Below are 22,360 nucleotides of genomic sequence, written 5' to 3' on the forward strand. Positions count from 1 at the left end.
TTCTTCCTTTCTCCCTGTTTACTCAGTTTGAGACTCCAACCTATGGGATGGTCTCACTCAGAACTAAGGCAGGTCTTCTCAGGTAAACCTGGAAACGCCTTCCCAGACACCCAGAAGTATATCTCCTGGGGGATCTGCAATCTAGTCATGTTGACAGTAAAAAAAATATATATATATAATCATCGCAGTGATATTATTTTATTTTCTAATTTTAAACCTGTATCTTTTATCAGTCATCTTCCCCACCACATTCCATTTACTTTAAACATCCACAGCCCAGCCCCATGTTAACGGGTGATTCAGTGAAATCCCCTGTCTGTGATCTTCTCTCTGTGTTTTTGTCCTTCGGTGTTGGTCTGCAGACTTCTCTGTAGTCTATAAAATGCAAATGTCATGACTAACATGCTTCGTTTTACTCCCAATTAGCTGCCACAGGCCCCGGAAGCTGAGAACTCCACAGAGGTGTGTTGCCCACCTGTATTTGCCAATACAGCAAATATGGGTGCTTCTGAGTTGTCCCAGTCCCGTGTGTTCATTGTCTGGATGAGCCGTCCATTGCGGTGTTGGGCAGGGGAGGGAAGACAGCAGGCTGGGGACTGACGTGCTTCCAGGTAGGAAGCCCTCTGACGGTGAGGTCAGACTGAACAAGCATGCCAAGTGAGGTGCGCCGTTGGAGGGCTTCACTCTTCACCCTTTTCAGTCTGAACATGAGAAAATCTGGAGCATTAAGATCGTTCCGCTGTTGTACAGAACTGACTTCAGATCCTGTGCAAAGATCACACACTTTTGAAAATCTAGACAGGAATCTCTCGTTTTTGTAGAAACCACTAAGAACATTGTACAAGGCAGTGTTTCTGCTCCATCCTTCCCAGTCACCAGCTATGCTGGCTGAATGAAGAACTAGAGTCGATTCAAGTGAGTAAGATCGGAGAAACTGTTAGGGCAGTCGTGTTTCCAGGCGCAGACGCTGTTGATAAATTGCAGGAGTTCAAGCTGAAATGAAAGGCGCTTCATCGGAGAGAAGTCTATCGGAAGTGAGAAAAATCAAATGCAAATGATAGAACCCCGAGGTGCAGCGGGGGTGTTTCCTAGTGATGAGCCTGTCATATTCTCATCAGAGCTCCCCACCACAGTTTTGATTAGAATACCCATCTACTGGTGGCTTAGGAAGGGAGAGCCGTGGTCTCGTGTATGTGTCTGACCCATGCTGTATGTTTCAATGTCCTTATGCATGTGCTGTTCAGTGCATGTATGAATCATGAGGAGCTGCCCAGTTGAGTCTTGCTTTATAGCCCCTTTTGGGTTAATATAACAGCATATCCTATAGAATTAACATTCATAATCTTTGGGGGGGCGGAAAAAAATGGCCCCAAAGCTTATGTGAAACGGTGTGGTGGGAGGAAGGATTGGGATGATTGGTAAGCAGAATCTTAAAGTATTCATACCATGGGGGAAACCACAAAACAAGACAGTTTTTTTTACATAACCCTGACTGTATATGAGCTCATAATGTATTTTGTTTGTGACTGATGCTGAAGATGGTAGTGTTTCCTTAGTGCCATACTTAAAATGGAATTTCTGCATGCTTAGCAGGAGCTTGAACCAAGTCCACCCTTGAGGCAACTGGAAGACCATAAAAGGGTATGTAGCCTTGAGTCTCTCGGGTTGGGAGCTGATGACTGTAACTCAGCCACACAACTGTGATTTAAAAACAGCTTCTGTCGGTGTCAATATTGTTCAAACATGAATGGGCTTAGGACCAATCGTCCCCTGTATAGAGGTGAAGCTAACTGGCAGTTCTGTTATCTACCTGAACAGAACTCTGTACAACCAAGCTGCCAACAATATCCAAGCGAGCACCTCACACCCTCCTTCCCTGAGACGGTTTTTGAAATAGGTGATGAGAGAGCTTTGTGCTTCTGTAGTGACTAGTGATCATCCCAGCCAGCTCACAGTAAACACAGAAACACAGTGTCCATGTCAGCAGAGCATAATTACACTGCCCAGCTGGGAGAGTGCTAACTTCTTACCTGTGGGAGTGTACATCCCACAAACACATTATTAAGTAGGTGCACAGCTTTCATAGTTGGCTATTGTTATTTAAAGTTACACCTCAGCCTTTGGTGGGCAAGAATAAATAGGTCTTTGAACACTAGCAGTCACATAAAGCTCCCCCAAATTAGGAAGGGGTTTGTAATTTTCCATCCTTTGAGAAGGAACAAAATAAATGTATGTTTGCATAGATTCTTAGAAGAAGAATTTACCTAGGACAGGATTGATTCTTTCTTATAATGCTGACTGTGTGTTGTCAAAGAATGTTCTAGAATCAATCTCTCTCTCTCTCTCTCTCTCTCTCACACACACACACACACACACATGAACTTTTCTAGAGAAACTGGGCATCTAGGTTTTCTGAGAACGTATTCAGTATTGTGTAACACTTTTATATATGTGCCCCCATGTCAGTCTTGAACAAAGTGTATGCTTTATCCCTATGCCACAGGTTAGGAAAGTTGAACCTCAAAGGTTTAACATATTGCTCACAGTCAAAGGGTTAGAAACTAAGCAGTCTTTATAAAGGCTGCCACGGGGCTCTGGTCACAGAGAGTTTATTTCTGAGACAAATGAGTGAGGTACCTATGCCCTGTTCACATCCCCAACCCCTCCCCTGTCCCTCTGTCTCTCAGATTTTGTTCTATTTTCTTACCTTGATAGAGAAGTAAGTTTTGTGATTTCTCCAGCAAAGAAATAGTTTATATGAACTTTGCCTTTGGACCAAATTTGAAACCTGACACCCCTCTAACAGACTGTATCCCCTGCAGCTCACTGACTAGGTGCACATCAGGGGCACATTCCATTCACATCCTTCCCGGATTTTTGCCAACTAGTGAAGAATTATTCTATATCTCGGAAGTAGCCAGCAAAGGTACCAGCCATCCTTCATGCCCTAGCTTCTCAGGGGACTCAGTATCAAACCACAACAACAAATCGTTGGTATTAGAAGCAGATACAGTTCTCCTTTGCTAGGTATTAGCTGTCTAAGTTGTATGTTATTTCATAGCTCTTTGCCTTGGTTTCTTCCACTATACTGTGGGAATGAAACCAGTCTCCATCCCTCAATACAGCAACACTGAGCCCTGCACATAAAGCACTAGGCCCAGTGGCTGACGTGTTTGAGAGTGTCACATTGTAGTTAACCTAGCAGTTTGAAATGCTTGAGCGATTGTGTAGACAGCAAGGGTAAGAAAAGGGAGTGGGTTTTTTTTCTTTGTTTTTCTTTTCTGTTCGTTTGTTTATTTTAATTCAGGTGCTGTTGTAAGTACTAAGACTTGAGAGACTCAGGGTCTAAGAGGTGATCTTGCCTAAAGCACGAGCTCTTTTAGTGGTTGGAACCGGGAAACCCAAAAGTCCACCTCCATCTCTTTTGGAATCGATGCATTGGCTCTTAGGCACATAGCTAAATTCCCACTCAGCTCATTAGCAGATCAGCAGGACAGGAGCTCAGGACGATTGTGCCCACTGTCATGATTTAACATGATGCTTACTACAAATGAAACTTCCTTTGAAGTTTTGTTTTTCTCAATCCTAGGTAATACTTACCAAGTGTAGAATCTCTTACCAGAGGACAAATATCTGGTATTTCAAGCTCTAGATGCAAGGAGGGAAGGCAGCAGGGAGGAAAAAAAACCTCTACTCCTACAGCTCCGTGCCAAAGCCAAAGTGACAGGACTGGGGAATTTCTGTTTTCTCCTTTGCAATCAGATGCTGTAGCCTGGTGCACAGCTAACAGCTTAGCGCTCGATGTTGAGTAATTCCAACCAAGATGATTAGGAAGGCTTTTCTCTGAAGATTTTAACGTTGCCTAAATTAAAACAGTGGCTCAGAAAAACACTAGAGATTTACATAACTTTTAATAATGTCAATTCATCTTCCTCTCCTGCCCCCTTTTATCCAGAATCTTGTCTTTGTCCTATACGGAAAAACAAAGCAACTTTAATATATTATTTAAGAATAAGACAAAACAATTTCTACCTGTTCTGTTCTGTTTCTATATATTTACATTTCTCTGTATGTACATGTGCACACACACACACACACACACACACACACCCTGATGTGAAATTAATATATACCACAAATCGTATAATAAGAATGGGGAAAGTTTGTGGGTGGAATGTGTTCTACAGCCTCCCCCCAATAATGAGCACATTTCATGATATTATGGGGGAAAATGTACCATTTGATGCATCTGTTGCTATGGTAACTGCTAGGGTTTTTCTGTCGAGGAGAGGCAGAATGCAAATGTGAAGTCCCTCTGTATCACTTGGGCATCCGGGCTGCATAAACACGGACTTCCTGTACAGAGCCCACATGTTCCCTTCTTCTTCACCTCCTGCCTGGGTGATGGCAAACAGATCCCAGTTCTGCTGCCCTCAACCCCCAAATCAAGAGCTGGAAAATAAAAAGCCTTGGAGCTGATGGCTGAGTCCCCCTGGTCCAGAGTAGAACTGCTGTGGGAAGGTCAGCCCTGCACATTCACTCCCTGCCCCCCACCACTCATTGTTTGATTTGACCACCCAGCTCAGCTGTCTTCCTGACTCTTCTCTTGACAGCGCCGACATAGATGGGCTGAGAGCATGGTGGCAGAGGAAAGTTTCTTCACAACTGCTTGAGGAGATCGAGTCAGAGGCTTCCAAGCCTTTTCTCAGACTCTGTTCTCTCTCAGACTGGTAGCACATTTGCTTCCGGCCCTTTTAAAACAAGGGTTATATTTAATCTTTTATTCAACTCAGAGGTTACCTGTCTTCCCCGTTTCTTTCTTCTTGGATATTTTTTGTTTTCTCCCGAAGTCAGCTTTTAGGTTTTCAGATTCCCGGTGACAGCTTCGGGGAATGCTGATTGGCTCATCCAAGCCCCAGGGACAGAACAGCAGTCAAACTGCATCTTTACATCGAGATGGGGTTTTCTGAGCCACGAAACGACTCTGTACCGGAACTGTTTCTCCCTAGCAAGGCATTTCATTTTGAAAGTACTTTAAACACTACAAGTGACTTCCTTGCTCGAAACAGTCTTGGCATTATGGACTTTCTGGTGGTCCAGGTGGGAAATGAGTTTCATAAGCAGACAGGAGAAAATGCTCTCCCATTTGTGGGGAGGAGGATAGAGAAGGGAAAATTGAGGGTTCCCCCCCATTTCCTGAACATTCATGTAAAAATGAGCACCAGGCTTCTAGCACCTTCCGGTCCCTTGGTTTACTCCGTCCATGTTTGTCCCCTGTGGACTCCGGCATAAATTAGCAAAGGCTGATAAATGTGGCAGGCAGCGTAGCCCTGGTGATGGATAGACTTTTCCAGTTGGCAGGATCCAGGCTTCTTCTGCCTTTTCCCTCTCTTCCCTGGTTGCTTCTCTCAGGACACCCCCTCATTTGTTCCCCCCTCCAGCTTGTTTCACAACCCTTCCCCCAGGCCCAGACCTATTCTCAGCACTTCTTAACAAATCCCTTTAAATCCCACTGACTCATGCCTCAGTTCCAGGTCTCCTCAGAACTCTTGACTATTTTAGAGACCTGCTACTTCTCAGCATCTCCCTCTGCTAGACTCCCCACGCCTTTCTTGCTGCCCTGGAGGGACTCCAGGCCTTACTGCTTTGCCCCGGGGAAACAGTCCCTGGGGAATGTACAGTTGGTGGTCCAGGACTCCCTTGGGATTGGGATGGGAAAGGTGTCAGAGCTGACAGTAAGCTCACCTCTGGATGCTGCATGTCCTACTGTGATAGAACAAATCAGATTGCTTCTGTCAGAGTTGTAAGACAGGGTCATTATGTCCACTCTCTGGGGTTTTGTTGATGATTATATATTTTAAGCTTTCCATTAGGAAAACCTTGAAATATGTATTAAAGGACTAGGAAGAGTTTGTGAAACTGTAACTCAACTTCACCCATCGACTGCTCATTCTTACCTTTTCTGTCCCTTCCTTATTTCTCTTTTCTTGTGCTATTTTTAAGCAATCATGATGTTGTTTTGTCCATATTGCTTACTTTTGATCAGCGTATTTGAAATCTCTCATTTATCCAGCGTTTCTCAACGTTCCTAACACAACCTCTCAATACGGTTCCTCATGCCGTGTGACCCCCCCCCCCAACCATCTCCACTGCTGCTTCATAATCGTAATGTTGCTACTGCTACGATTATGAATCGTAATGTAAGCATCTGTGTTTTCCAAAGGTCTTAGGTGACCCTGTGAAAGGGTCATTCAGCCCCCAAAGGGGCAGGTTTGGATCATTGCCAATTTCCTGTATCATCCTCTGCCCTCACCGAGTGACCCCATACACCATCTTTGTAAGAAAGGCTTGTGGTCAACTGCATCCGCTTACACTTTCACTGCAAGATCTTATTATCTTCTCGGGCCAGGCATCTTGTCACACATCTTTAACCCCAGCACTTGGGACTTAGACAGAAGGACCCAGAATTGAAGATAATCCTTGACTAGTGAGTTTAAAGCCATCCTTCTGCTAGACATTGCCTCAGGAACTGTTCCCCTTCTCACATCCTCAGGAATAAGCCCGGCGCCTTAGGTAGCATCTTTTTTATACCACTGTGTGGAAGCTGACCTGTAAAATTTGCAGTTTGCCCAAATTTTATCAGCTTAACCCAAAGGGCTTTTCATTTGTTTTTTTTGTGGCTGTTAGTTGCCCTTCAGAATTACTTTTCTGTCTTTATCGTCCTGTGAGAGGGTACTTCAGAATTGAATAGTGTAGATTGCCACCAGTTCTTCAAAATAAAAATAAACCATGTTCTGTTCCCTGAGAAAATATTGGAAGTTGACTTTAAGGTTTCTTAAATGCTTTTTATTAATTTTTTTTTCACTGAGTGAAATATACCTGAATGTCCCTGTGTATGTGTGTGGGTTTTTTTTTCTTCAATTTAAATATTAATCACTCAATTATGCTTTAAATTTGAAATCTGATTTCATTATCCTGTTTGAATTAGGGTGAGGCACTCCGACAAATTTTGGTCAACCGTTACTATGGAAACATCAGACCTTCAGGAAGAAGAGAGAGCCTTACCAGCTTTGGCAATGGCCCACTGTCACCAGGAGGACCCAGCAAGCCTGGAGGAGGAGGTGGGCCTCATGTGGTGCTGTGAGCATCCTGTGTGAACTGGGCGTGTCACAAGTAGCTGTCTGCTTTTGCTTGACAAGTTGAAACTTAGATGTATTTGTATTGGAAGTGTTTTGGTTTTCTTTGTTTTTGCATTTGTTTCTCTTTGTTGTTGTTGTAACTTTTGTCTTTGATGAACCTTCTGTGTTGAACATGTTTCCCTATGTGATAGCATTTCCATACATGTATTTTTTGCAAACATCCTTTGCCCCTCTTTCCCACACTGTGACCCTGTTGGTGATACTTTGATGATGTAGGAAGCTAGATCTCACTGTCTCTTGTCCTGTATTCATTCGGAGTTATGCTTATCCATAAACTGTTGAGGATGATAGCAGCCAAGATGGTGAAAGGAGCATTTATTATGTTCCTGCTGAATGCTCTGAGGGTTTCTCCAAACATTCTTCAAGCTTCTGCTTTATATGACAGTTACTATTTTCAGCACAGTTTAACAGAAAAACAAAAGTCTATTCCAACCTCTCTCTCTCTCTCTCTCTCTCTCTCTCTCTCTCTCTCTCTCTCTCACACACACACACTTCAAACCACATACATACATACATACATACATACATATATGTATATATGCTCAAGACATAAAAGTGAGTTCCTGAGATAATTTTCGAGTTGTGATATTATGTAACAGGATCAGATTCTTAGAAAGTTCCATGCAAAACATAAAAAACATATTGTTTGGGTGAAAGAAATGGCTCTGTAATTAAAAGTACTTATCACACAGGTAGAGGAACCCATATTTATTTCGTTCCTAACATTCATAGGGGCTCACAGCCATCTGTAACTTCCATTCCAGGGCATCCAATACACTTTCCCAACACCTTAAGGCACAGGCATTCTTGTGGTGCACTTAAGGAGTACATTGAGGTAAAACTCTCACACATAAAATACATCTAATTTTTTTTATAATCCTAGTATTTAATGTATTTATCCTAGCACCTCGTGGGTAGGGTGTCTGGCTTCCCTCTGATGAAAACTTGAAGTTTGTCTGTCTATTGAAAGAGCTTTGCAGGCCTCAGTGATGGTGTAGTTCTTGGTCACTCCAGAGATGAAACTCAGCTTTTCAGATCCCCAATAGCCCTTGATTCTCACAGAACCATTTCTCATGTGACAGCTCAAAACTGTTGCTCTGTATTATCCGAGGTGGGTTTGTGAGGAACCCGGAAGGTATCTGGATGGGGAGATAGGTCCGTATGGGCTCCTTACAGCTCTGGTAGATGGTCTACAGAGTGAGGACAGCAGTAAGAACAGCAGGTGTGTTGAGCTCCGGAGGGAAGGAGTGATAGATGGCGTTCAGCATTCTGAAGTTAATCAGTCCGCTTTTCTAGGTCTTATTGTTTCAGTTATTGCTGATAATAATTGAAGATGTGTTCTTAAATATTAACTTTCCCAAAATAATCAGAAACCGTCCCACTGAGTGCGGTGGGCCCTTTCCTCTTACCTGATTCATCTTGTCTGAAGAGCTGTGAAGAGCGGGACTCCGTTTGTTCACCCCTCCCCCACTCCCACCTCTTGTCTTCATGCTGAGCACTGCTTTAAATACTTGTTGAATGAATGAATGGTGTCCAAGAATGAGTTTTTAGAAAGAAGGTTGGTTGGTGGTGATTGTTTTAGGTAAAGCTTTTCGAGGAAGAATCTTAAAAGATGTTTCCTTTTGATTTGACTTTTTTAAAAAAATTTTTTTAAGATTAATTTATTTTATTATATGTAAGTATACTGTAGCTGTTTTCAGACACTCCAGAAGAGGGCGTCAGACCTCATTATGGATGGTTGTGAGCCACCATGTGGTTGCCGGCATTTGAACTCAGGACCTTCATTAGAGCAGTCAGTGCTCTTAACCACTGAGCCATCTCTTCAGCCCTTTGATTTGACTCTAAGAATTGATTGATTAACCAATTCTTAGTAATTATGCCCCAAGTCATCGTATTTTAAGATTCCATATTGGCTGAATGGGGTCACTTTATGAAAGCATTTCCTTTCATCTTGCCTGCCTGAATTCAGTACCATTTTTGCCACTTACAAGTTTAGGTGTCCTGAGACAAACACCTACCATGTAGAGCATTGAAGATTGGCTCTTAGTGAATCTGCAAATCTCTAGTAGCTCTCAGTGTCTTAATAAGAGTAATATTCTGCCTTTCCAGGGGGAGGTCCCGGATCCAGCTGCACAAGCAGGGGTGAGATGAGTCTGGCCGAGGTTCAGTGTCACCTGGACAAGGAGGGAGCCTCCAATCTGGTCATTGATCTCATAATGAACGCATCCAGTGACCGAGTATTCCACGAAAGCATTCTCCTGGCCATCGCGCTCCTGGAAGGAGGCAACACCACCATTCAGGTAGGAAGCCGATGCAGCAGCTGGTGCTGGACCCGGTTTTCAGGGCCGGGCCCCCAGGCTGAGCCTTGGTCTCAGGAGGGAGAGCTCATTTTTCTCATGCTGTGACTATTCTGTCTTTTCGAGTATAGTTCCAAAGTATACAATGTGTTTGAAATGCAGCATAGGTATGCTGTAATGTGTTGTCAAATGGATGATTAAAGTTTTGTTTATAGTCTTAATTCAGGAGTATAGATGTTCTCATCATTAGACAAACAGAAGAGTGTTCAGACCTGTGCTGTTTAGGACATCTAAAATGTTTACTTGTCTGTAGGCTCTGTAACTACAGTTAACTATCAACTCTACCTCTAAACTGAATGCTCAGTGAGACAAATGACTAATAGGGAAAAGAGACTCAGGCTAGGTTAGTCAGTCAAAGATAGATAAGTGACTTTTATGTTGGCTGATGTATTTTTAAATAATATTTAAAATACTAATATGTTGTTATTAAGATAGTGTTTAGATAATATTAATTTTGGCAAATGTCTGTGAACAGACCATTTAGAAAGAAAATTTGCTTCCTTTATGTGTATGTGTGCGCCTGTATGAGTTTACATACATAATATGCATGCAGGTACCCACAGAGGCCAGAAGAGGGCGTCAGATCTCCGTGAACTGGAGCTACTTAGACTTGTATGCCACCATTTGTGGATTCCAGGATTTGAACCTGGATCCTCTGTTTAAAAAAAAAAAATCTTCTCTTTCCAGCTCCACAGAGTTCATTTAAAGGAGCTTCAATGTTTGTCTGCATGTGTGTTACAATTTTTACATACAAGTGGCTTTTTCTTTCATTTTTCTGTCCTCTTAGATAGGATCTTACTGGTTGTCCAGGCTGACCCTGACCTCCTGGCTACAGATAGTTCTTTTGCCTCATCTTTCCTAGTGGCAGGATTTCAGGTACAATTATGATACCATGCTAGACTAGAAACGACGTTTAAAGTGATTCTTTTCATTTTCAAAATTGTGTGTTTATGAGATGTGTCTCTCCATGTAGTATAGGCTTACCTGGAATTCACTGTAGACCAGACTTCCGATGATCCTCCTGCCTCGGCCTCCTTAGTTTTGAGCCCTTTAACAATTTTTAAAATGCCATTCTGCCTGAGTCGTTCTTTCATTGTGAGCCTCCTGCATGAGGCTCTCTTGGGACGTATGTACCTGTGAACACAGACGCACACTCATTTCGATCCAAACTTCATTCAGGTTCATTCATGCAATAGAAGGGTTTCCCCTATGTCTCTATTCGACCTGATATTCACTTGGCCTTACATTTAAATTCAGAACATGTACTATTAAAGTCTCATATCTTCCTATATCAGAGAAGACTGTTTCTCCCTAAGGTTAGATGTGTCCTGGGCCAAGACACTGACTTAGCAAACACAGGGCGGGTTAGACTTTAGCCTCTGCACATTCTTCCAGCCTGGAACACTGTGCCTTGCATAACCTTGGGGGCCCTTCTTCTATGCCCTCCAATCCCTACTTGGCCCGACACACTCTTCCACATCTTTTATTATGCACAGAGATTTGTGGTAATGAGTTACTCGCCCGTGCCAGTGGCAAAGTCTACTGCTCGTCCCAGTCGTCACATGCGCACATGAGTTTGTGAGTCATGATATATTGAGACTGCTGCTTAGTTTTATCTGGGCGTGAGAATGGCCGGATTCATGCCTTCTCCTCGTTGGGCTGGCATAGTAGAAATGCTAAAATGTTCCTGGTCTTGGATCGCCTGTGGCCACATCAGTTGATCTAAATATCCACTTGAGCTACTTGCCCAGCCCCCTCCCCATGTTTTTATTAAAGCTTTACTAACTGAAGAAATCTAAGAATTTCTGAGGTCATTCTCAGGAAAATAAAAATGGAATGTCTAGCAAGGAGGATAGAGGCACACGTACCTCCATCCAGGAGGCTGCACGTCAAAACAGAGCTTATGGCTTCCCAGCGAAAAGGGGCTATGCTGGAGAAGCCACTTGTTGACAAAGGTAATAAGAAGATATCTCTAGATGACAGACAGACAGGCAGACAGACAGACAGGCAGATCAATCAATATAAGGAGATAAAGAGTTTTTGAAAAGTTTTCTGTTGACCTGTGCTTTCAAGGATGAGCATAGGATAGATAGCAAGATAAAGACTAACCGTGAAGCCCACCCCTAAAACTAACCATGAGGCCTACCCCTAAAACTAACCGTGAGGCCTACCCCCGGGAAGACTGGCCAGCAAGGACCAGAGGGATGTGAACAGGAATTGGGTCTTCCGAGATTGAAGAACACGGAGTAAGGGAGGGCAGAGAGAATTGAGATTTGGATGAGAAATAATTACCCCTCTAAGGGGACTCAAAACAGTCATGTAGGGCTCTGACTCAGTCATCAGAGGGCACATCAGAGTCAGTCAGCAACTCACAGTTAATCTGCTGGCTGGGCATTGTGGTACATACCCACACTTTAATACCAGCACTTGGGAGGCAGAGGCAGACAGATTTCTGTGAGTTCAAGGCCTGCCTGATTTACAGAGTGAGTTCTAGGACAGCCAGATCCTGTCTCCAAAGCAAGAACAACAACAACAAAAAAAAATCAATTTACATCCCAGTCCATGGGATGTAAATGAAGGAGGATGGAGAATTCAATATAAACCGCTCCTCCATATCAAGTATAAGGCCATGAGACCCGGCCTCAGTAAAAACAGGTGCCAGGAATATAGCTCAATGGGAGAACACTTAACTCACATGCACAGGGCCCTGGGTTTGGTCCTCATCTCTAAGGAGGAAAACAGAAAGATACAAATGTTCTAAGGAGCAAATCTGTAGTATTAACAAGTCTAGTGTCCTAATGCATAGCTCGAGGATGGACCCAGGTGATGAAACTGTAGCTCGTATGAGATTTATGAGATCTGAGAATTTTTTTCTGCTGTTTCCACAGAAACAATAAATATATGCATATGAGTATGGGTGGATTGACATCACTATAGTAACTTAAGTTCTGTCTATATGGGCCTCACGGTATTATGTTGCATACCCTTAGTCTACATAATGAAATTTATTTCTTGAAAAGGTTAAATAGCAATGATTTGGGGTGGAGGTAGCACTTTACCTCCTGATGACTCCAGTAACAGCAATACTAGCTAAGGGAGAGGATCTCTAGGGGGCACGAGGGAGCCTATCGCTTGCTAGAAAACCCTCTGTCTCTTTGTGTCGGTAGCAGTTACATGACTGTACACAGTTACACACTGGGCCCTACACATGGACTAGGTGTATTTTAGTAAGTGGGGGAGGTTAAGAGAGAGTTTAGGCCTTGTTGGGATCCTGAGGCAAGAGAGAAGAGGATAGTCTACAATGGGTGAAGCCAACACCCTCTGCTGAGGCCAAGCCAGACCTGAGACCAAGGTGGCTATCTGAATCCAGCAGAGGGGAGGGCAGACGTCCTGTCCCTGCTGTCTCTGGAGGCTTCCTGTCCTAGGAATGAGTAGATGCTCTGAGCCATCACGGGTGAGGGAATAAGGAAGCGTGAGGCAGCTCACAGGGATGAGACTGCCAGCTCCCAAGGCTCTCTACTGAGGTGGAATCCAGGCTTCTGGCAAGATGCCCTGTTTCTTCTCATCCATCCTGACAGCAGTGGCGAGGCTGACAGAAGCTGTTTTTCCTTCCAGTTCTTTATCTTGTTCAGGAATTATGAATATTAGCTCCATGTTTTCACACACTCATGACTCACGTGCTTTGGCGGAAGATGAGATGCTGCACCGAGGTCTGGTCAGCCACTCTTGACAGAAGCACTTTCTTTCTCTCCGTCTCCAGGGAACCAGGACACGGATGAGTAATGGGAGCGGGTGTGGATCCTGGAAGGCTTTTGCCAGTATATGTGGACATAGCCAGTATATGTGGGCATAGCCAGTATATGTGGACATAGCCAGTATATGTGGACATAGCCAGTATATGTGGGCATAGCCAGTATATGTGGACATAGCCAGTATATGTGGGCGTAGCCAGTATATGTGGGCGTAGCCAGTATATGTGGGCGTAGCCAGTATATGTGGGCGTAGCCAGTATATGTGGGCGTAGCCAGTATATGTGGACGTAGCCAGTATATGTGGGCGTAGCCAGTATATGTGGACGTAGCCAGTATATGTGGGCATAGCCAGTATATGTGAACATAGCCAGTATATGTGGATGTAGCCTTCAGGCTTTAGCTTATGCTCCCTCTGTCTCACCCCCTTCTGTGACATCCAGGGCCCAATCTGACCCACTACACAGTGTCAGGCCTATGGTTCCAGGAACTGTTCTTCTAGCATGGCGTTGACTTGAGAGATCCCCGCTTTGCCCCAAGTTTCTCTTTTCTCTGGAGAAAATAATTTAGAGCCAGGGTTGTGTCTGGGACCAGCTGAGGACAGGAACCCTAAAGCCCCAGGGAGGGTGACTCAGAGTTTGGTCCTGCTGGAGAGGAGCTGGTTCAAAGTAGTAAAGTAGTGGATGACCAGCCGGGAGGCGAGTCTGCCCTCAGTTAAGACTGAAGTGACGGCTATTAATGATTGCTGAAACCAACGCTGTGACCCGTGAAAGGCAGGGTCATCCTAACTGGAACTCACTGCCCATTACCACTTCCTGTGCCGCGTGACGTGCACGTTCTCATGAAGAACAGCATGCTGTGGTCAGATGGATTTCCTGAGCTTTGTTTTTGCCAGTTTTGTCGGGAGGATGATGGACAGGCACGGGCAGTGCTGTGTCGTAGGCTTACGTTTAAAGTGCCACTCACCTACTCTGACTCTTCTACCTTCTTTATAAAAAGAAGCAGAAAGGAAGTAGCTTTCAAATCCTGCAGTGTGTGAGGTTCAAAGTCTGCCTTTCAGTTCACATCCCCCTGTCTATCCTGTTAAGAAACAGGCAGAGGCTTCTGGGCTCTTGCAGCTTTAAAACAAGACTTTTGTTTGTTTGCTTACTTGCTTGCTTGCTTTAGGTAATATTATTTGTTTAGTTATTTCCTTAGGGAGTCTTTTTCTGAAGTCATCTTTAAGTTGTGAAAATAATTATTAAATATAGTGACAATTGGACCAGTGAGCACAGCAGGAACTCAGCAATGAAAATAAGCGAGGCTGGTCACCAGTCAGTAGCCTACGTCCAGCTCACACGTACTAGGCTACATGAATGAAGTCAGTGAGCAACAGACTCTAAGTTTTATCTGTCTAGTTTCTTGGAAGGACAAATGGTGATGGAGAGCAGATCAGCCCTCAGGGTCAAGGGTCACAGGAGAATCTGGTCAAGTGTAGGAGCACAGGGGAGTATTTGGGGGAATGGAAGTGTTGTGTGTCTTCCTTTCCTGGGAGTCACACAACTTTATATGTGTGTGAAAATCTGTCCAGCTGAATACCTAAAGAGCCAGTCTGGTAGCCTGTGGCAATTTTAAAAATTAGGGGAGGTGAAAAAGATAGGCCTAGGAGAAAGGGCCACAGCCAGCTAGCATCCAGCTGGGTTTCCTAGGTTTCTCTGTAGGATTCCCTTTCATTCACAGCATCTCATTTAAGACTCCTAGCTCCCCAGTGAAGTGTGTACACAGGAACTCTGTATTCTGTAAGATGAAGTACACTCAAGGAAGTGATGGGTCAGAGCTACAGTTAAACTTCCCATGCTGTCCATCTCTGAAATCTATCACAGAGTAACCCTTTCAGATCCTGCTGGTCACTTGACAGCAGTCACATGCTTCTGTGGGCTAAAGCTCAGCTAGGTGGCTCTTGTACTGGTGTGGTCTTGGCTGAGGCTGAATTCATTAGGAAGTTTGGACTAGAGTCATCAGCATGGCCCCTTGTTGGGCTGTGAGACTTGGTTCTCAGCTAGAGCTAGAGTGTACTGATTCTCAGTATGGGTGGGGGTACGGGGGTGTCTCCCTACAACATGGTGGCTGGGTTCTTTGAGAAGTACTCAAAGCAATAGAAGTTGAAGCTGTCCATTGTTTTTCCCCACTATGATGCCTTCTTTATTTGAATTATGTGTGTAATTGTGTGAATCTGTGTATGGGTCTGTCCATGTTTAACCTGTCCATAGGTACAGTAGGAATCCAGAATACGGCATTGGGTCCTCCAGAGCTGTAGTTACAGTTACTAGTGAGATGATACCAACCATGGGTCCTGGGACTGGAACTCTGGGTCCTGGGACTGGGACTCTGATCCTCTGGAAGAAGAGTGAGCACCCTTGACCACTGAGCCATGGCTCTAGCTCTCATCCCTCTCCTAGCAACACCCAGCTGTCCACCCTTTCAAACCCTGAGCTCAGAATTGAGGATGACATGTCTACTACATTCTAGCCATAAACCAATGCAGTTGCAGAAGGCCTCAACCTACCATGGGGAGGAGAGCATATAGAAGAAAAGAGGGTGTTGGTAGGGCTGCCCCTGGCACCAGTCCATCCTCCTTCAGTTATAACTGACTGTGCACCCCAGCATGGGTCAGTCAAAGCCACGAGCAGGAAAGGGCAGCACTCTACTCTCTGGAATTGAGTGTGGTTTTTCCTTGGAAGTACAATCCCTTCTTTGTAAAAAGTGTTGACACACATCCACTCCCTTTGGATGGAGTGTGAAAACTCAGTCTTGCCTTGAGGATCAGGCCCCTGGGGACCTCAGCTCTCCAGAAATCCTGTATTTAATTGTCCAGACTGTCAAAAGATTCAGTCAGTAGGAAACCAGAACCAATGGCACAGAGCATTTGCCCACGTGCTCAGCCCACTTGTCCTGAAACCCCCATCTCTGACCTCTCAGAACCTGGATCCTTGAAAAATGCCAGAAGTCAAGGTTCAGCTGTCCTAGTGTGGCATAATAGACCTGGAGGAACCCTGACCCCAAGGCTTTCAGAATCTTCTTTCTCTTCCAAGGCTTCTCTAATGGTAGTAATTCTCCTGCCTGGGGCCTTCAAAGCAGCTCTGTTTACAGGAGCGTGAAGATGGCGGCACAGTGCTTGAGCTTTCTGGATGGGTGACACACTTGTCAGGCGGTGGGAGATCAGGCTTATCTTGAAGACTACTTCCTGCTGCTTTGTCCCTGATCCAGTGCCAGCCCCCAGAAGAAATATTTCCTTTCTGCTTGATGTTTTGTCGCAAGTGGGAAACTATAAAATAAGCATTTGCTTATGAATTAATTTCTGGCTCACACAGCACTCAGTAAGCCTCCTGGTGCTGCATATCCGTCCTTCATGTCCGTGCCAACTTCTGTGTGCCTTCCTACTAAGATGTTCCCACCAGCACCCGGGGGAAGTTCCCTTCCTTTCCTCTTCCCTGCAGAGGACAGGGGTTGTCCTTACCTGGGATGTGGAGGAAGAGAATCTGTCTATGAAACTTTAAAATGTTTAAAGCTAATGCAGATGTTTGGAATGGTATGTGCTTCTCTAACTATAGAGCACTCTGTAGCACGCTAAAGGAATAATTTTTTTTTTCCTTTTGGAATATTTGCCTCCAGTTGCAGAAGTACAGGGATTTTCATATATCAAGTGGCTGCCCACGGCTATTCCTCTGCCAAGGTCTGGGTTACAGACACACCCAATGAAAGTTTTCCCTCTGCACGTACACAGCTAGAGGTGGAAAATATGAGATGCCCTCAGTCCAGAAACCGGGCTGTGAGTTCAGCTGAAAAGAGAGAAAGTTCCCTGATTCATAGGGCCTTTCCCCGACCACTTTTGAAGGTTGGGTTAAGAAATGAGTCCCAGCCGGGCTGGGATATGACATTGTACTCTTTCTGGACCTAGCACTGCAGAGCACAGTGTAGGAGAAACACATCGCTTTGGCTGTCTGCAACCCCATCCCTCCACATCACAGAGAGATAGATGCATGTAGAATAGTGTGATTTGACTCTCTGGTAACAAACAGAAGGCCAACTTGTGGGAAGATCAGCCTCAGTTTGATAGGGCAGTCACCCTGAAGAGGAGGAAAAGTCTGCTGTGTGAGGGAGTTACGTAAATGGGTGTTGTTTTTGGCAGGGGAGTTAGAAATGAGTCACTTTCAAGTGGTGTTTTCTAACCTCAGGTTTTATCCATGTGGAAAGAAGTGAGCTAACCCCAGAGTCAGGGACTGCTTTCCCCAACATGTAGGGACTTATGGATAGTTGTTGGCATTAAGATGATAAAGGCCGCCTGACATCTCCTGGGGACATCCCACCCCGCTCCCAGGACTGTGCCTGCAACTCAACATAGAGGGCTCTGAACAGTGAGGCCACTTAACACTTGCTAAAAATGCATATCTAGGGTCCACCTCTGAGTCCTGGCTCTCCTTTGAGAATCCATACACAAATGTTCAAAGATTTGGGACACATGTCATACAAGGGGCTCTGGCCTCCTGAGTGGGAGGGACATTGGAATCCAGCTGTACCCTTGTCAGCCTCTAGTAACTTTGAATTTGAAACTCAGTTTCTCTTCCATGATGGGGGTTGGAAAATTAGGTCCATTGTGGAACTATCCAAAAAACCAAACAAATAGCAAGAGGGGAAAGTGCTTGACCCAAGAAATGCCCTTTCTTCAGGCCTCCAGCAAGAGTGCCTTACCTTTCTTTGCCTAGTTGCTCACCTGGAGAAAAAGCTGGTGACAGATGCTGCCTCTCAGGCCCCCACTGGGTCCCAGAAGGTGCCTTGTGCGGAGTTCAGCTCCTCCAAGGTCTTAAGACATTCGGATATTAGCTTCTGTTGTTTCATGAAGTTCCTTGTCATTTAAAGACAGGCTTCATTTATTGGCCTTGATTTCTGTCAAAAATTTCTGTTTGGTTGTATGTTTGTTTGTTTGTGTGAAGTAGTTTATCACCCAGAGAGGTCTGTAGGGTGTTCTGTTTTCTCTTATTGTCACATTCAGTCTACTTAATAAACCTTTCCGGCTATATATTTAAGATGATTTTTGAACATCCAGACAGTTAGGAGATATGATTGCCTTTGGAGTACACCTTCTTATGCTGTAGCCATGCCTGATGAGCAGAGGACAGAGCATGCTCTCTTCCCCAGCTCAGCCTTTTCTCTTCCCCCAGTGCCTTTGACATGTGAGTCTATTGTCCTCCTATCCTTCTCCAGAAAACCAGGGTGTCATTGAGAAGAAGTCCTTTGGATTATTGGCCTAAATCCTGGTCTCATAGAAAGCCATAATTCAAAAATAGCTACTGTTGGGGCTGAAGAGATGACTCAGTGGATAAAAAGTACTGTTGGGCAAGCATGAGTTCTCGTGAGCATGTAGCTGCACGTGCTCCTGTCAGGGGCAGAATCAGGAGTGCCTGGGTGGCTTGATGGTCAACACCAAGCTCTAGGCTTAATGGGAGTCTGTCGAAGGAGCCGTGGAGATGCCCAGGGTCCTTCTCCAGCATCTACATCAAACTGACCTAGCCTCCTGACAAAGAAACATATGAACTCTCAGAGCTCTATTCTGGCTGTTAGTGAATCCACCCAGTGACAACTTTTGCCAGGGCGTGGGTCTAAAAGCATTCCGTTTGGCTGTTAAGCCAAGACCCTGCTTTAAGAATCGCCAGGCTTATTCATCCAAGATTGACAGTTATGTTATTAGGACGAAGCACAGCTCTCGGGGATAATCCTTATAGAGACAGTAGAGACCTGATATTGTTCCTTCCTGAGTGATAAAGTCCTACTACAGACAGAAAAGGACTTTTACATATATCAGCTCTTCTGGCCATCCACAAAGAAAACTAAAAGGAGAGAAAGGATAAAGAACAGAGTCCTCCCCTCCTCCTCTCCTGTAAAACCTAGAGGCAGGAATAGAGTTCTAAGACCAGACATCTGAAGGAGTGCTCAAAATTTGCAGTCTCTGCATGACTATAGAGCAGCAAATAAAAATGCCAGAGAATGGGCGGAGCAGGTAGATCAGCGGTCAAGAACATGGGCTGCTCTTCCAGAGGCTGGCGGGTGGGTCCCCAGCACCCACATGGCAGCTTACAACCATCTATAACTCCTGTTCATGATGATCTGATACCTTCTTCTGGTCTCTGTGGTCACAGCACACCTGTGGTGCACAGACATACAAGCAGGCAAGACATCCATTCACATAAATATAAAGCTAAAGAAGGTGTCAGAGAATACTTCATTTATAAGTTGAACCTCTGTTTCCTTTCATGTCCTGGACACACAGCAGGTCCAGACTTCCCTCCTTCCTAGCTCTTCCTCCACTTCTAGGTCAGTCAGTACCCATCTGCACTTGTCCTTGTGACTTCTGAACATGCAGAACGGACTGACACCAGATTCTCCTTCTTACCGTTTGCTTTGGGATTGGCAAGCAATGGCTCAAGAACCACATCTAACCAGCTTCCCATGTTTGTATAAAGTTTTATTGGAACACTGCTGCCGTCCAGTATCCTTCATGGCTGCTTCTACTCATGGGCACAGCTAAGCAACTGGAATAAAGATGGTGACCCTTTGTCATGCCGTCTTTCAGAAAAATCATTTGCCAAACCCTGTGCTTACCCGATGGTTATAACTGAATAATAATCCACACAAAGAAAAGAGGCATGGATTTTACTCCCTTGTTCTGAGTTTGCCCATACCTCGACTCTGGCAATTATAGGTTTTAGGTGTCTGACATTCATCAGATGAACTGTATCTGAAGTCCCAATATATCGTAGCCACTTAGCTAACAATATAAAATTCAGGGTAATGAGTATCTTTTCTGTGTATGTGTCTATCTATCCAGTCAGGCAGCCAGCCAGCCTACCTTCTTTCCTTTTGGAAGTGCAGTCAGGTAGGGTTTATATTTAGAACACTATCAGATAATATCCCCATTTCCCTTTATTATAATCTCTACCTCTGCTAACTGCCTTTATCCTAGATCCAGAAGGCAGGGTAAAGTATTCATCCTCAGGGAAGTGTCCAGGTGGCTTAGAGTCTAGATACCTGAGCTTCCAGACTTGTGATCTGTGGGCCTTCTCTAACCATTCAACCTCAGGGCATCTCATTTTTAAGGTTAGTCACTTCCTTGTGGCCTTGTGGTCTGCTATTTCTGTGCTTCTCACAGAGGTTCTCCCCGAGGAAAAGACAGGGATTCCTAAAGGCGCATAGCTACCTTTGAAATACCTGAACTGTTGAGACCTGGTTTCCCATCTGTCTCCTCCTCCCACATACTTCCTGCATGATCTCATTCATTCCCGAGGCACCCAGCCAGAACTTATGCCAACAGCTCCCGAAGATGCAGCTCTTGGCCCCACCTCGTTACCAGTTTCTAGATCTCTGTTCAAGTCTCTTTAGAGCAGCTTTACCTGACTTAACTCTTAAGTTAACGTGACCCGAGTCAGGCTGCCGTCAACTCTCTTCTCTTCCATGTCAGTTGTCTGCCAAGACTTTGCCCTTGAGTCACCACCTCCAAGCCCCCAGGCGCCTACGCTAGCACCCACAAAGTTGTTAATTATTTTTCTTTGTTCCTGTTGGTCACAAATCAATTCTGTGCCTATTTGACCTCCCAGTAGTTTTCAGCCAGGATTCAGTTATGACTTCCGTTCAGCCAGGGAGTTGCTAGAGTCAATAAGATGTATAGAGCAGGCCAGCTCGGGTTGGAATGGGACAGCAGAAACAAGCCTTAGTCTTCAAAGCTCATCCTCTTGGTCACCTTGCGATACACCCTACCTGCCCTGGCTGCATTATGCCCGAGTTGGATGCTTTCCCCATGCAGCAGGGCAGCCCTCCTACAGCTACCATGCCTTTATTAGCATTATTGTCAGCAACACCTCCGAAGAGAAGCCTGGTCATCATTCCCCCTATCTTCAAAGCCTCCCATGGAGAACAGACTCCATTGACGCTCTGGTGATATCTTTGGATGCCCTGTAAGATGTGGTACTACCTAGGTTTCTGCTCTCTCCTCCCCACATACTGCCCATCCCTGTACCTGCGTGCACGTGAAACTGGGTTGAGCTGTGTACTGAAATGCCTTCGCCCTGTGTGGGACATGCCCACTTTCCGTTACCCTGGAACGCTTCCCAGGCCCTGACTGAAATAGCATCTATTCTCAAAAATCATTCATGGATCCCCTGAGGCAGAGGCAGGGAGATCTCCACCTCTGGTCACAGTGCCTTAAGGGATGATCCCGCCTCTACTGGAGTTGGGCAAAGACCCAAGGGGACCAAGGCCGAATCTTCTCGCCCCACCCAGTGCTCTGAAGAAGCTTCCACATGTGCTAGAAGAAGCATGTTCAGCCTGAGTGTGATGAGCCAGTGTCCGTGATCCCACTCTGGGTCATTCCTAGGAACTTGGTAAGACCACGCGTGGAAGGTACGCGGTTCAGCTGATATACATGTGGCCTGATGGTTCTTGCTGATGAGTAGTATCCTTTGCCTTTGGGTACTTCAGGGTCATACTTCTTCCCTCTTCCACTCACTGGAGAGTATAATTCCCAAGTGAGGAGTCCATCCGATTCTGAGCACCATGCTGGGTGCTCAGAAAATATTCCCTGAAGAAAGAGATGCTCTGGCCCTGGTTCTATGTGCCACCATGTTATTTTAACCATTTTATTACCCTTCTGGTTGCCAAAGTCAGGATAACTTGTCAATGTTATTTTGACTGCTTTCTTTAAGAATAAGAAGAAAAATAGGTTTATCTCATCCCAAGAGAAGTAAATACATAAAATCAATGGAGAAATATCTTACGAGCTAATTTCTTCATTTTTTTCTTCTTAATAATAATGTAATAATAACTATTAATAAATAAAGAGTACCAGAAGCCAGGAACTCGGCTAGTGCCCTTTCTGCCTGAGCTCATTCTCACTTCATGTCAGTCCTGTGTAAAAGCTGCTTCTGAGAGCCCTTTATTAGCTGAAGAGGAAACAGGGTCCCAGAGCTGAGGGCACTCTGAATGCCAGAGCCCGCTGGTGGCTGCGTAGATGCTGTTTCCTGGCACG

General features: G+C 44.9%; 1 protein-coding gene across 9 annotated transcripts in view; it reads left to right on the top strand.

Annotated features, from left to right (window-relative positions):
- The window catches only part of Itpr1 (inositol 1,4,5-trisphosphate receptor type 1), a 331,083-nt gene that overhangs the window by 213,127 nt on the left and 95,596 nt on the right, over window positions 1-22,360 (top strand). For 5 of the 9 annotated variants that reach the window (XM_052174461.1, XM_052174469.1, XM_052174463.1 and 2 more), the window contains 3 exons: window positions 1,591-1,641; window positions 6,989-7,121; window positions 9,309-9,499. In XM_052174461.1, coding sequence (XP_052030421.1) covers window positions 1,591-1,641; window positions 6,989-7,121; window positions 9,309-9,499 — 375 coding nt within the window. The remainder of the gene's footprint in view (window positions 1-1,590; window positions 1,642-6,988; window positions 7,122-9,308; window positions 9,500-22,360) is intronic. The other 4 variants (XM_052174465.1, XM_052174467.1, XM_052174468.1 and 1 more) reach the window with 2 other exon arrangements.

The sequence above is a fragment of the Apodemus sylvaticus genome, chromosome 2, assembly GCF_947179515.1.
Source record: "Apodemus sylvaticus chromosome 2, mApoSyl1.1, whole genome shotgun sequence".
NCBI classification, from domain to species: domain Eukaryota; kingdom Metazoa; phylum Chordata; class Mammalia; order Rodentia; family Muridae; genus Apodemus; species Apodemus sylvaticus.